The following is a 14913-nucleotide window of genomic DNA, read 5'->3' as shown; positions in this document are numbered from 1 at the left end:
CATTACTTTGGTCATTATTTGACCAAAACCAAAAAGTGTTACTTTGCCCCACTCTCCCCACTACGGTCTCTGCGAGTGATGGCATCAGTGTTGCTATTCGGAATTGACATTTTGACAAGCTGAAATGTAAAAATAAATGGCTGAAATCAAGAACTAGCATGTTTACTCACTGAATTGTTGATATCACTAAGAATTCATATCCTGCGCGGATGAATAAAAGTCAAAACGGCTTGCCATACAGCACAGGCAAATCTACAGGTATATAGTTACCACACGCTGCCATCTAGCGGCAAAATATGATATGGTGCTTTAATACCACAGGTGGTCCCTGTGAGAAAGGGTGGGTGGAGATTCGCGCACAGGTGCTATTCGTTTGAATTAACTACATATATATTCAAGTCGACTGGTCAGCCTTTAAACCAATAGTTTTTAAAGTATGAACATTTAAAATGTTTTCACTCCACTAACTGTGCCCGGTTATCTCATTTAGTATTTTGAAAGCAATGTCGTGTGAAATGACCGGCAAAAAGTTCAGGGCCATAGTGGGGACTCATGAAGGTCCCGGAAAGAGAGCTCATGGGGGATGTTTTACTGCGTGAAAGTGCTGAACCTTCCCTCCCCGTTCACGTCAATATCGGTAAATTCGTGCGTTTGGATGACGGCCAGTACATCGACACGGAGGACCGAGATAAAGCTGTGAAGAGACGACAGCTTGCAAACGCGAAGGAGAGACTGCGGGTGAGTGAGTGTTGACAAAGTTCACGACAAGAAGCCGCTTTATTTATTCATTCATTCTCTCATAGCCTCTTTTGGCTTTTTGCTGCCCTCTTTTGGCCAATGTCGAGTTACAGGTTTGAATTCACTGCCAAAAATAAGGGTACAAATGCAGTCAACTGGATAACTGAAGTAACAATATCAATCCTTAAGGGCAGGGGTTTCCAAACGTTTCATCCCACGACCCCCAAAATACAATGCCAGTGACTCAGGAAGTCCCACTGTTTTCAGAGGTGGTTAAACATACAAATGTTGAATCTCACAGCTCACACACACATATATATATATATATATATATATATATATATATATATATATATATATATATATACATGAGCATATTGACAACACATAAACAGTCTAACAACTATACATTTTTATAGTCCTTTATTCATTTGTTTAATTTAATATTAACCTTACCCAATGAGAATGGTCGGCACAATGTTAACAGCACAAGTCTATTCTTGGTTTAATTTTGGAGACCACCACTCAGAGATCCTCCTTCATGTTCAGTTGCCTGTATTTACTTTTAATGTATCTGAGTGCCATAAAAGGTGTCAGAAAGTTTAGGCTTGTGCTGTAAAATCAATCTGTCGCAGATGACGCTATTGCTGTGGGGATAATCTAATGTAAAGACTAAAAGGAGACTAAAAGCTGGAGTCCTTCATGGTTTACAGAATAAGAAAAATATAGTAATAATAAAAAATAAATTAATCTTTTATAAATAAGAGTATTTTTAAAAATAAGATAATTAAACAAAAAAATGTAACAAATAAATAAATAAATATTACAATTGTAACAGAATTGGTTAACACTTTTTTTATATATATATAAACCATTTAAACATAAATTTGTCCAAACCAATCCATGAGGAAAACATCAAGTAAATAATCATGAGAAGTAGGGCTGCACAATATTGGAAAAATCTAGCGTTGCAAAAAAAAATTTATTTATTGACATATATTGCGATATGTATACAATTTCACCAGATGACTTAATATCTCTATTTGGATAGAATTTATAATATTAGATCCATTGGCATGATTCTGCAGTGGGCGTGCATCTCCAGAAAATCTAATAATTAATCTATTTATTTCCCCTACACATTTTCGTTGTGGTCTGTGCTATTTGCAGTGCATTTCTGTATTTGTATGTGTTGTTGTGAGTAGTTTCATGCACGTGTTTAGTCAATGAGAATTGAGGTTTACTATTTGCATCTCCATAATATCTAATAAACAATCTATAAACTTTTTGTGGTCCACCAACCCATTTTTGTTCTGTTCTCTGCTATTTGCAGTGCATTTCTGTATTTGCATGTGTTGCGAGTAGTTTCATGCATAACAATCTATAAATACAATGAAGAAAAGGATACAACAAAAATAGTGTTATCATTTTTCGAGTCTAACAGTATTCAAGTCCAGGAACTAAATGTCATAAATAAATCAATTAAATGAATCATTGTGAATCAAGTGGTACAATGTCTTATCTTCTGAATGCTTTAAAATCATTTTACAATTTCAGGCAGCAAACACACATGCAAATGTTAAATTATAATACAAACTCCACAATGATTATATTATGGGATGTGTGTCTTTCGAATGATCACATTGTGATATCGATGCTGAAACTATAAATTGTGCAGCCCTAATTAGAAGAGCTAAGTAATACAACATCATCATTTATAAAGCTTAAGGCATCGTTTATAAAAGCTAAAGCTCAAACTGTGAGGCAAAGCGGAGAGATTTGTTTTTATTTTCTTTTTTTTTGTTTTTCATTCATTTTGGCAATGAATTAATCTGAAAAGCTGAAAATATTTGCTATTCCAAAGTCTTTTAGCTAGAATTTATATCCTAATCCTCCTTTAGTTGAAGCTCTGTCCTTCTGTTTTCCTTTTGGTATTTCCTCCAGTAAAAACACATTTAATAACTGGCTTTGACAGAAAATAAATGTTCAAATGGCAGTTTTTAAGACTATATAATAAGCATGGAGGTTTTAAGCTAAATGGATCATTTTGTTTTCTATTGTAAACCCTGAAAAGGAAACTCTCAGGAGGCCTACAATTTGCCATTATGGAAACTACTTTTAAAATGTATAATTAGAGTCTCGCTGACTTTCTCATGGATGACCTGATGCATTGTGACTCACTCGTTTTAATTAGTCTGCGATGGTCATTTAGTGTGATGCTGGACTCTACAAAACAACAGTGCAGTTTTCAGTTCGCTGCAGATTTCAGTGTACCACTTGTTGTAGTGTAATTATAGTTTTTACAGAACATGAATTTCCTTTTTATTTTTTTAAGGTGTAGATCAATAAAGTAGTTAGTCTTTTTTTTTTGTTTGTTTTATAATGCTCATTTCAAAGTGTTTGATTTTTTTTTTTTTAAAACATAGTTTTTCTCAAGCTTTCTTCTTTTCTATAGCATGAACAAAATAAGTTCCTCTTAATGTGCTGTGTAAGCCTTTTAATTAAGTCTTTTTGTACATCACTGACCCAGATGTATAAAGAACATTTTGTTTGTTATATATGATGTCATAAAATGGGATTGAGGTAAATAAGAATTTTTACATTTATGTTAACAAACAAATTCTTTTGGTATACAGAATTTACGAACAAAAGGCCAATAAAGTTCAGAGATTAACAGGTGAAAATGTTATTGCTTGAATGAATGAATATTTATTTATTTTTATATATATATATATATATATATATATAATATATATATATATATATATATATATATATATATATATATATATATATATATATATATATATATATATAAAACATAAATGTAAAAATTCTCATTTACCTCTAACATCTCCTGAAATCATTGTAACTAGTAGATCGTTTTGGCTGATGTTTTCGCAACCTACGACCAGGATTGTTCATACATTCAGGCTCAATGGATGGAACACAGGCACAGCATTAGAGATTATTGATTTCTGATAATCACTGACTTAGTATGATATAATATAGTGGTTAAATCAAACTTTCTTTATGTGTGAGCAAGCGTGGGTCTAATATTACATAAAGGAAATTAGTTTCTAGTTATATCCTATAATCTAAAAACCAGAATTGGCAAGGATGTGTCTGTGAGCAGATGTAACTGGCCAGCATACTGACTCTAAGCGACTTCGGGTAAACAATGAACCATCAAGTGAAAATAAGGATTTATTAGGTTATTAGATCTAAATTAGACCAAATCACAACCTGTAAGGTGATCAGCTGAATTAGTTGAATCTAAATTTAAATTATAATAAATTAGAGTCAGAAAAGAGTATAAGGCTCAAAATTGGATTAATGAAACGAAAGTTTAATAAATTTTAGTAATTGTTTAGAGCTGCGCAAGAGAAGGCCTACACTCACTTAACCTTCACGCATGCTGTTAGTTCTGATGTAGGATTAATAGATGGACCCTTACAAGTTAATTTATCTAAAATAAGTGTAATGACGAACACAAAAGCATTTATTCATCTTAGGTGACGTTAACTTAATGCACTAAAATCTTTTAAGTTCTTATAATTCTTTTTAAATTGAGTTAATAACTAATAAAGTTCAGCTGTATTTCAGTTGTATAAACTTTTAACAGCTATAAATATGGCTATTTATCGCTGTTGATTTTAATGCATTAAGTAATGTGTACTGATGTTTTATATTGTTTATTAAATCAATACAACATGTTTTTGTTTGTTATTATACCACTTAAACTAATCTTTTTAGTAGCTTAGGTTAATATTGTGATATCTATATATAATGAAATAAATGGACATTATTATATGGACATTATTATATGTAATGTAATTATAATACATGTGTATATAATGTATTTTAGTTATTTATATTTCATTTTATTTATTTATTTTATTTATTGGGTGGGGGGGTTAGACAATCATTATATTACATCAGTAAAAAAAATCTATTAAGAAATATTTAAATTGTAGATATTGTGATGTTCATTCTGGTTTATTTCTGGGAGAAAACTCTGGATTACAACTAAGATTTTCAAGGGGGTTCAAAACCCCATTTACTGATCTCCACAATTGCAAAATACCTTGTTGTTGTTGTATTTTTTTTCTTTAATTGTAAAATGAATCATCTAAGTGACTCAAATTGTCATTTATAGAAACTACTTTCAAAAATGTGTAATTACAGAGAGCAGCTGACACTGTTGATCTGATGCATTGTATAAAGCTCTATAGATAACAAAGGTGACTTCACACATTCACTTTAATTAGTCTATGATAGATCATCATTTACTGTAATGCTGGGCTCTGTAGATGCCACTTCTGTGCTTTTCAATTCATTGCACATTTTGTGAAAGAAGCTAATGTAGAAATGATGGAAGTAAATGATGCACATTTGTAGGTAACTGTTCAATTAAAGTCAAACGCTGTTGTTCTGCCAGTATAGCGTAAGGCAAAGATAGCAAGCAGGTGTTCAACTTGATATACTTATATACTGAAATGTTGCATGTTGGTGTCATCATCCGCTGTCCTGCATGCAGGTGAGAAGCCTGAACAGCATGTTCTCGTATCTTCGGCGTATTGTGCCGGTGATGCCTCGAGATCGAAAGCCCAGTAAAGTGGACATGCTGAAGGCTGCGACCGAGTACATCCGGCTCCTCTCAGCAGTCCTCAATCACACCTCTGACAAGGTGAGCTACAAAACACAAGGCTTTTGGTCCAAGATCCTTGTTATATGCAGTACAACTTCAAAGTTATACTTTTAAAAATAAATAAATGGATGAGATTGATTGATTGATTAATTGATTGATTTGTTGATTGGCAGGGTAATGAGAATGCTAATGTGTTCCTGGAGACTGGAATCAACTACCCAAGCATAGACCCTGACTGCTCTGATCTCTGGAGCATGGAGGATGTGAGTTCACTTTAATTTACAGTTAATTTCATTACAAAAACGATGTTTTAAAATATAGAAAATGCACCATCCTGATAGTATTTTGTGAAAAACACTACACTCATGTTTGGGTAAAATATGAACGAATAGAATAGAATAGAATAGAATAGAATAGAATAGAATAGAATAGAATAGAATAGAATAGAGGTTTAATCTGATTCAGTGATTTATGCTAAGCTAATAGTTTTAACACCAGATCTGGAGCTCTTTATGTCTAGCAACACCCCTGAACACTCCTATTTGGGGAAAATATGGACAAACCCTCAAGTAGAATACAATATAGAATAGAAGAGTGGTGCTTTTGTGTAGGAAAACTATCTAAACACTTTTTTAAAACGTTTTTGAACAGGTTGCTAATGGTCTATGCCAATTCAATGATTTATGCTAAGTTAAGCTAAAAGTGTTCCTATCACACAAGGAGGTCTTTCTGTCTAGCAACACCCCTGAACATCAACTTCTATTTGGGTAAAATAGAGTACAATATAGAATAGAATAGTCTAGCATTAAGTAGCAAAACTTTCTAAACACTTTTTTGACATTGTTGAGCGAGATGTCTCTGAACATGACTTCTATTTGGGTAAAATGTGGACAAAACCCAGATAGAATACGATATAGAATAGAAGAGTCAAGCTTGCAGTAGGAAAATTTTCTAAACACATTTTTGACATTTATGAACTAGACTCAAATGGTCTAATCTGATTCAGTGATTTATACTAGGCTAAGATAGCAGGATGCTAATGGTCTAATCTGATTCAATAGCTATGCTAAGTTAAGCTAAAAGTGTTCCTGCCACAAAAGGAGATCTTCATGTCTAGCAACGCCCCTGAACACTCCTATTTGGGTAAAATATGGACAAACCCCAAATAGAATACAATATAGAATAGAAGAGTCAAGCTTTAAGTAGGAACATTTTCTAAACACATTTTTGACATTTATGAACTAGACTCAAATGGTCTAATCTGATTCAGTGATTTATACTAGGCTAAGATAAAAGTGTCCCCACCCGATCCGGAGCTGTTTTTGTTCAAAAACACCCCTGAACACTCCTATTTGAGTAAAATATGGACATACCCCCAAATAGAAAGCAATATAGAATAGAAAAGTCAAGCTTTAAGTATAGGAAAATTTCTAAACCCTTTTTTGACATTTTTTGAGATGCTAATGGTCTAATCTAATTCAATGGTTTATGCTAAGCTAAGCTTAAACTAAAAGTGTCCCCTCCAGATCCGGAGCTTTTTATGTTTAGCAATGGCCTTGAACACTCCTATTTGAGTAAAATATGGACAAACCCCAAATAAAAAGCAATAAAGAATAAAAGAGTCAAGCTTTAAGTAGAAAAATTTCTAAACACTTTTTTTTTTTTTTTTTTTTTTTTACATTTTTGAGCGAGATGCTAATGGTCTAATCTGATTTAATGGTTTATGCCAAGCTAGAAGTGTTCCCGCCAGATCCTGAGCTCTGTGTTTAGCAACACCCCTGAACGCCACTGAGTATATGATGCAACTACAGAAAAATGCTTTAACTAGGAACATTTTCTTAACGCCTTGTACAAAAGTCAAAAGTAATCATGCTTGGTACCAATCGATACTTAAATTTTAACATTTGAGCACTATTGAGCACGCTCTTAAACAGTTGGTCGATCAGCCTGATCTCACGAGAAAACGTAAGTATTTTACGTTTTGACAGTTTAGTGGCTAATTCGTACGAGTTCAGTCGTATGAAATTGTACAATTTTAAAAAGGAGGCATGGCACCTAACCCCACCCCTAAACCCAACCGTCATTAGCGGATGAGCAAATCGTACTAAATTGTACGAATTAGATCATACAAATTCATACGAATTAGCCACTAAATCAAAAAGTTACGAACTGCCGTGAGATTGTGTTGGATCGACTGATCTAAAAGGCTTTAAAATGCTCTTTATATCCGTGTTTGCACTCGATGAACAGCAGTAAACTAAAGACCTTCACGGCCAATCACAATCATTTCTGTCACATGAACACAATGGCCAATCAGTGGTGTTTAAGTACATGCACAACATTGCTCAAATGTTAAAGGGAAATGGATGTTTTTCAGACCAGTACGACTGGTACCGAAATTCCAGTATTATGATAACACTAGATGCTTATGGTCTGATCCGATTCAATGATTTATGCTAAGCTAAAAGTGCTTCCGCCAGACCTAGACATCGGCTGAATGGATTCAAAAATGGTAAAACTCAACTGCTTAACTCTAGGGGGGTAAAAAACTTATGGCCTGTTTAAAAAAAGGGGAAGTGTTCCTTTAACATATTGGATTTCGACACTATTGTAATAATGCACACCTCTTGTAAGGCTGCTTTGGAAGAGTAAATCTTGCGAAAAGTGCTACACAAACAAACTTGAAATGAACTGATTCTCTCTTTATGTCCTCCTCAGGCTCTGGATTCGATGTCCAGTCCCTTTCTCTCTGAGAGTGTGAGTTTGACCGCTCCTCTGGTCACAATGACGTCAGGAGCGGATGAAGACCTCGATCTGAACAACATGACTGTGCAGTGTGTCGTACCAATGTACATCGTTCAGGTCGGCTCCGACCAAACCATGGTCCCGAATTCACTCCCGTCCTAGACGCAGATCTGCACTTTAGTCACTTTTAGTGCCTTTAGTCGCTAATGCTTTTCGGTATGTGCCTTTAAGATCAAATTTGTGTTGTGCTGTTTGTCTCTATTACAAAAATCTATGAAATGTCAGGCATGATGAAGACTGATGGTTAACTTGCTGAGCTGCTATGAGGGTTTATTTTGTTGCATTATTTATTTTTTATAAGGGTAAACTCCTTTAGAATATGTGAAGAAAATGTATATGAAGTTTAGTTTGAGTCTTTGCAGCTGCTTTACGTTTACATGTGTACTGTAAATAAATTGTACATTTATCGTAATCAAGTTTTGACCGTTTTTTATGAAACATGAATACCCAGTTAAAAGGCATAGAAATTGATGGCATTAGGGCTGGAAGGTCATTCACTGCATAAAACATATGCCGGAATAGCTGGCAGTTCATTCCTTTGTGGTAACCCCTCATAAATATGGGACTAAGCCGAAGGAAAATGAATAAATGTTAACTTCATACATTTAAAGGGCACCTATGATGAAAATCATCTTTTGTATGCTGTTTGGACAGAAATCTGTGTAGGTGTGTCCACAGTCATATTGGGGTGATATAAAAACATTAAGTCTCGTAACGTAGGAGTGCGGTTTCCCTGCCCACCGAATTGATTGAGTCGCGTAAAACATGTCTCTTTAGTAACTCGTATAATCATATCAACAAGACAGGACGCGCGCAAAGCAACTGGAATTAAAAGATCCGTTGAGCTCTCTGTGATCATCAATTATCATCAGATATGATCAACAATGAGTTTTACAAGTTTAAATTGTTTAAAACAGTACATGTTTGTAATAAATGACAGCGATTATTTTATTTTTTTTTAAACCGTCTTTACAGCCGCATGTTAGTACAAATATAAAAGATGACGCTTCAATCCTGGTTTTGGACATTAAATCAGGTTTATTTTGTACATTTAACATAATGGATATCCAGACAGCAGTGGATATTAATGTGGATCCTGTCACATTTGCGTGCAAAAACAGTGCAAAGTTGAACGCTTGCTGTGTGTATGTGAGCTTTGTAAAGACATTTGTGTGTGACTCATCGAAAGGCTTGAATTAACTCCACAACAAATACATCAAATAATCACTGGGAAAGTTCTTACTGTAGTAGTTCTCCCAAACGTTACATGAGATCTGCTTCATGTCTGTCACTGCGCTGTTTATCTGATGCAGCCGAGGTGGAGATTGAGGCACACTCTGACAGGCACATGGGAACAGTGGATGAGGAAAACTAGCATTAAAGGCACAGGCAACAAAAACAGCTACATTATGTTCAGAGCTGAAAATTGCAAACTTCTGAAAGGTATAATAAATAATCTGATGGGTTTTTTTTGAGCTGAAACTTTAGACACATTCTGGAGACACAAAAGACTTATCTTAAATCTTGAAAAAGGCGGTAAAATAGGTGCCCTTTAAAAAGTACATGCAAATTGTGATTTAATCACACAGAAATGCATAATCTTAATTTGAATGTATAACTATTATTACTGTAAGGTTTTTTTATTTATTTTTTTATTTATTTTTTTTTTTAAATAATCTTTAATACAAAACATTTGTAAACATCACAACAAAGAAAATCTTACACCCTTTCATTTAAAAAAAATATTTGTATGTAAGAAACTAGGGATTTTTAGAACAAAAATAATTGAATTATGTTTTTTGATAGACAGTTCAGCCTCAAGATACAAATGTAATTAAATGGTCATATTAAATGTCTTATTTATACTTTGCCACCATTGTTTAAGTCACTCGAGTTTTTCGATTTGTCAGTACCTGTAACGTGAAATGTTTTCTGAAGTGACCCTATTGTGCAAAAGTCACTTTTTTAAATGGGTTTAAACACAGTTGTGTGGCAACAGTCTGTGAACATAGCAAGCTTCTAATAGTAAAAATTAATTAATACAATTCTTTTATAATCACACTTCATAAAATCAGTCTGCAAATCAATGTTTAATTGACATTCTGCCTTTTGTACATGTCATCAAAGGGGGAATCCCCGCCCATTAGTGATAATCTCTCCCTCATTAGCATAGGAAGTTTATCTTTTTTTTTAAATCTGCAACTATGCTGACACACAGGCATTTGTAGCTCCGCCCTCTTTTGAAAAAAGCACAATCTAATTTAAATTTAAAGCAACAGTCACCAAAACGGCACAATTAGGACCAAAGCCTGAAAGGGGCAGTTATAAAACATTATTAGTGTTTAGCTTTGAGCTGAAACTTCACATACACACACACTTCAGAGACACCAGAGACATTTATTTTACATCTTTAAAATGAAGCAAAATAGGTCCCCTTTAAGTTGTAGAAGTCCATCTATTAGCCCAATGATGAAACTACCAGCATGGTCAAAGGTAAATGTGTGTAAGCATTTTTTTTTAGCACTTATGAAAATAATTGTCTTGTTTATAGAATTTTTTTTTCCAGCTCCAATTTTAATCTGACTCCAATTTTCAAGTGATCATTAAATTTAGACTGTGTTTCTAATTAGTAACAGATCACATTTATCAAAAGGTGATAAATTTGTATATTTGATTATTTCAAATACACTATACTTTTAGTTATTTTTTCATTGGGGACCAGTTGTCGTTCTGAGTTCATGCATGGCCAATTTCATATGCCTTTCCCATTTGGCCCGCCTACTACTTGCTCTGTGACAGGAAAGGTAGTTTACCCAGTCTTCTACCATGCAACTTGCCAAAGTAAAAGTGGTCAGAAAGCTAAAGGTCTACGAATAAGAGCTATCTGTTTCAACAAAACAACAAAAGTGTCCTCACAATTTACTGGTAATAATGATTTGTCCAATTCAAAATAAATAAAAAAATAACATTTATTTGTCAGGTAAAATTGTATTATGCAAATTACATAATCAAACAATCAGAAAGCCAATGCAGAGATGATACTGTATAAGAACATTCATAATTGACAATTTCACACATATAATGATCATAATATAAGTGACTACTGCAAAATTGAGGCCATTTTACCAATCACACAGAGACATTTAAAATAATACCAAACACGACAAGTTAAAGATATAGATTCACAAGATAAACCATAAGAAGAGGATGAAGATTAGGTGTGGACTGTCTGTGGATTAAGGAGAGATTTAGCCATAACATGGTCAGAATATAAATAAAATATGATTTAATAAAATACGTGGTTATTAAAAGCCGTTTAAAAATAATTTGAAACACTTTCTTAAATAAAAAACGAAGAACAAAACATATGTGACGCTTTTCCACACAACAGCTTTGTGTAATATCCCTTTAGCACCAGCAGATGGAGGCACTGCCCGCGTCTTTTAATCCGCATCTGCATCATTCAGCGGGCAAACACATCCAGAATAAATGTGTGCTCCGACAAATCCACGGTAATAAACGCCCCGCGTTAGATAAACCTTTTTAAAATACACAAATGTTCTAATATTTTATCCGCTCCATGCAAACAAACTGAACGCGCCTGTAAAAAATACGTGCCGGATCTAGATGTAGACGGTGAGGAGGTCATGAATCTGGCAGGCGTGGTCGAGGGCTGGGCCAGCCTGCAATAAACGTCAAAAAAACAGAGGGGATGCAGAGGTCTAGGAAAACACAGACCCAAAACAACACCATTCACGCTGGAAAACAAGACTATTGATCGATCTCGTGGTGCTGTCTTGATCTCTTGGTGCTGTTTCAGATTCATAAAGCGACTGTGCGCGTAAAGGACAAAGAGGAGAGAGGATGCTGTAAGGTGAGCATCTCTTGCCTCATTTCATTTTGCATTCACTGTTTCGGTCAATACTTGTCAAGATTCTCAGGGGTTGTAAAATATATAGTGAAGAAGATATTTTGGATTGTGAGCGTCAGTTTAACGGTGACAGTGCGCTTATATGATGATGGCATGATGATGTGCGAGTGCACGAATATAATGTAGGCTAATATTCATTATTACACTGTAGCTATTACGAACTCTTGAATAGAATTGAACGAACTTCAAATGTTATATTACAATCCTATACAGATGTGCGTGGTGTATTATGAATATCACAAATAAACTCTAGTATTTTTTTTAATCCCAAGTCCTAGACACTAGTTTCATATAGGCGTTCGTGAATGTGCAGTACAATTGTATGACACTGTAACTTTCAGGCGCCATGATATTTCAAATCTCGTGACTTGTAACATGTCTTTGCTCGCCAATCGTGATTTTTACATCTAATGTTGAAGGGATACAAGCAAGATTGCTTCGTTTTGATCATATTTTATTTTTTGAAAACATTCCATGCACCTTCTTGCTAAATTCTTCCAGTGTGGACTGTTGTGTTGGTGCCCGGAGGCTGGTGCTGATGCTGCGGGCCTCGGGTTGTTGTTGCTAGGCAGCCGCGTGCAGGCCGCGCCGCGAAAGCAAAGGCTTCTGCACAAAATGATGCACTTTTCATAATATATCATTAATGCATATGATTAATAAATGTGATGTGGTGTGTTATTTTGTCAGGAAAGATGATGCAGTAGTCATCGGTAGATACAGGCTTCTTTCGTGTAGTTCAGAGGGTGTTGTTTTCTTCTAGAAGAGGTGGGCGTGACACATGAGTCTTTCCCTATGAAACATGGTTGTTGCTCAGATATGGTTGCAGCCAGAAGTTAACGAGAATTATTTATATTATATATTAAATTTTCCATTAATTGTATTTTATTAGTCTACTCCAACCTAAACTCAACCGCCACAGTAAGGTAAAAACAGTAGTTGTGCAGAGTATCATTTATTAAATTACCCAATAAACTGTATTTTAACATCTATACCTAACCCTAAACCCAATTACCACAGTATTGTAAAAATATACATTTTTGTTATACAGCGTCACAAAAATGAAGCTATATTGATGTGCATATCTGCAGCTGTATCCCATCTAGACTTTCCCCTGAAACGTGAGCTTTGGAGGGAAAGAAAGGGTGGCACAGCCTCTTTTTCTGCTTTCCGAAATCGTAGATGGTAATAAGATGACCTTTATTGTTAGGGTCAGTTGGTTACTTCTCTTTTAATTATCTTTTCTTTTTGTGCATCAAGAGTTAATGGAAATTATCATAATGTATTCATTAAATGTGCAGCGTTTCAGTGAGGTTCAGCTGCAGGGGTGAAGGAATGGTTTGAAAAGGATGTGGGGGGTGGGGATTATTGAGTTGGTTGGGGTATGTAATTGACCTAGATCTTACTGATTTTATTTTTTAGCAAAGATTTTAAAAGTATGAAAGATCTCAGTCTTTGTTGTGTTAAAATCAGGTAGTAACAAACATATTTTTTTCCAGCCATACCTCCCTTGAATTATGTTGATTTATATCAGGGGTGCCCTAACTCGGTCCTGGAGGGCAGGTGTCCATCAGATTTTAACTCCAACTTGCCTCAACACAACTGCATTAATGTTTCTAGAAAGCCTAGAGCCCAGGTGTGTCTGATTGGGGTTGGAACTAAACTTTGCAGGACACCGGTCCTCCAGGACCAAGTTTGGTCAAGTTTATTAAAGATATTCACATGTTCACAACAGTGTTGTTTCACTTCTATTATAACTGTATTGTAGTGTTTAATAATATATCATGATAGTTTTTATTTTTCATTTATTAAGTAATTATCTTGATAGCTTTAGTTTAAACTTCTTGGAACTACACTGTATAAAATATCTCTTAGTTAATATTTTTTCGTATGTTGTTATTCAGAGGTCTTTTCAGTTTATTTAGTCTATTATCTGGCATTGATCTCTGCTCCATTAACTATTTGTTGAAAATTTTATTGGTTGGTATTGGTATTAGTTTGAGACAATGTATTGACTGGTGGTTAATGGTACAAAAACTGTAAATAAAAATTGAGTAATGAATTGGCAGTACTTTTTTCTTTTATAGTACAGACTTAAACATGATTTCTTAGGAATATATTACTTTGTAAAGAAACACTATGGGCCCAGGTGTGTGTTTTGCTAGTTTCAGCCCAGCGCAGGTATCATTTTCACATCCTGCGCTACGTTTCATTAGCAAATGTATTTCCATTCTTTTTGGCACCCTTGTACATGCTTGTCTGAGAATGAGGTGTTAAGGTGCATTGTTGGTGTGTTTCTGTTTTGAGGAATCTGAAATAGACAGCGCTTTAGACCAATTAAAAGCTGGTCTAAAGTCTATGGGGCAGGTGTTTTTTAATTAATTAATTAATTATTAATTTATTTATTTATTTATTTAAAGAGTGAGTTCCACAACACATGTTGCCTATTACACACATAAGGATAAGCAGCAGCACACAAACATCTTTAAAAATTGATCACGTCAAGTGGATAGTGCTGTCGCCTCACAGCAAGAAGGTTGCTGGTTTGATCTTCAATTGGATCAGTTTTTTTCTGTGTGGAGTTTGCATGTTCTCCCTGTGTTTGCGTGGGTTTGTTCCTGGTGCTCTGGTTTCCCCCACAAGTCCAAAGACATGCACTATAGGTGAATTGGGTAAGCTAAAATTGTCCGTAGTGTATGTGTGTAAATGGGATTGTATGGATGTTTCCCAGTGATGGGTTGCAACGAGAAGGGCAGCTACGTAAAACATATGCTGGATAAGTTGGCGGTTC

The 14913-nt window shown here is 34.8% G+C and overlaps 2 protein-coding genes across 4 annotated transcripts in view; both read left to right on the top strand.

The window, feature by feature from the left end:
- Positions 1 to 503: 503 nt before the first annotated feature.
- Positions 504 to 8524, top strand: figla (folliculogenesis specific bHLH transcription factor). Its single transcript, XM_056456857.1, is given in 5 exon segments — positions 504 to 545; positions 547 to 738; positions 5279 to 5428; positions 5563 to 5652; positions 8108 to 8524. Coding segments are annotated over 5 exon segments (663 nt in total). The 3' UTR covers positions 8297 to 8524.
- A 3168-nt stretch (positions 8525 to 11692) lies between these two features.
- The window catches only part of add2 (adducin 2 (beta)), a 63094-nt gene continuing 59873 nt past the window's right edge, over positions 11693 to 14913 (top strand). For all 3 annotated transcript variants that reach the window (XM_056457428.1, XM_056457427.1, XM_056457429.1), the window contains exon 1: positions 11693 to 12068. The gene's annotated coding sequence lies outside the window, so the exon portion shown is untranslated. The remainder of the gene's footprint in view (positions 12069 to 14913) is intronic.

This window comes from Danio aesculapii, chromosome 5, assembly GCF_903798145.1.
Source record: "Danio aesculapii chromosome 5, fDanAes4.1, whole genome shotgun sequence".
NCBI classification, from domain to species: Eukaryota; Metazoa; Chordata; class Actinopteri; order Cypriniformes; family Danionidae; genus Danio; species Danio aesculapii.
The sequence above is the reverse complement of the archived record's forward strand: the minus strand, read 5'-3'. Positions and strand labels throughout refer to the sequence as shown.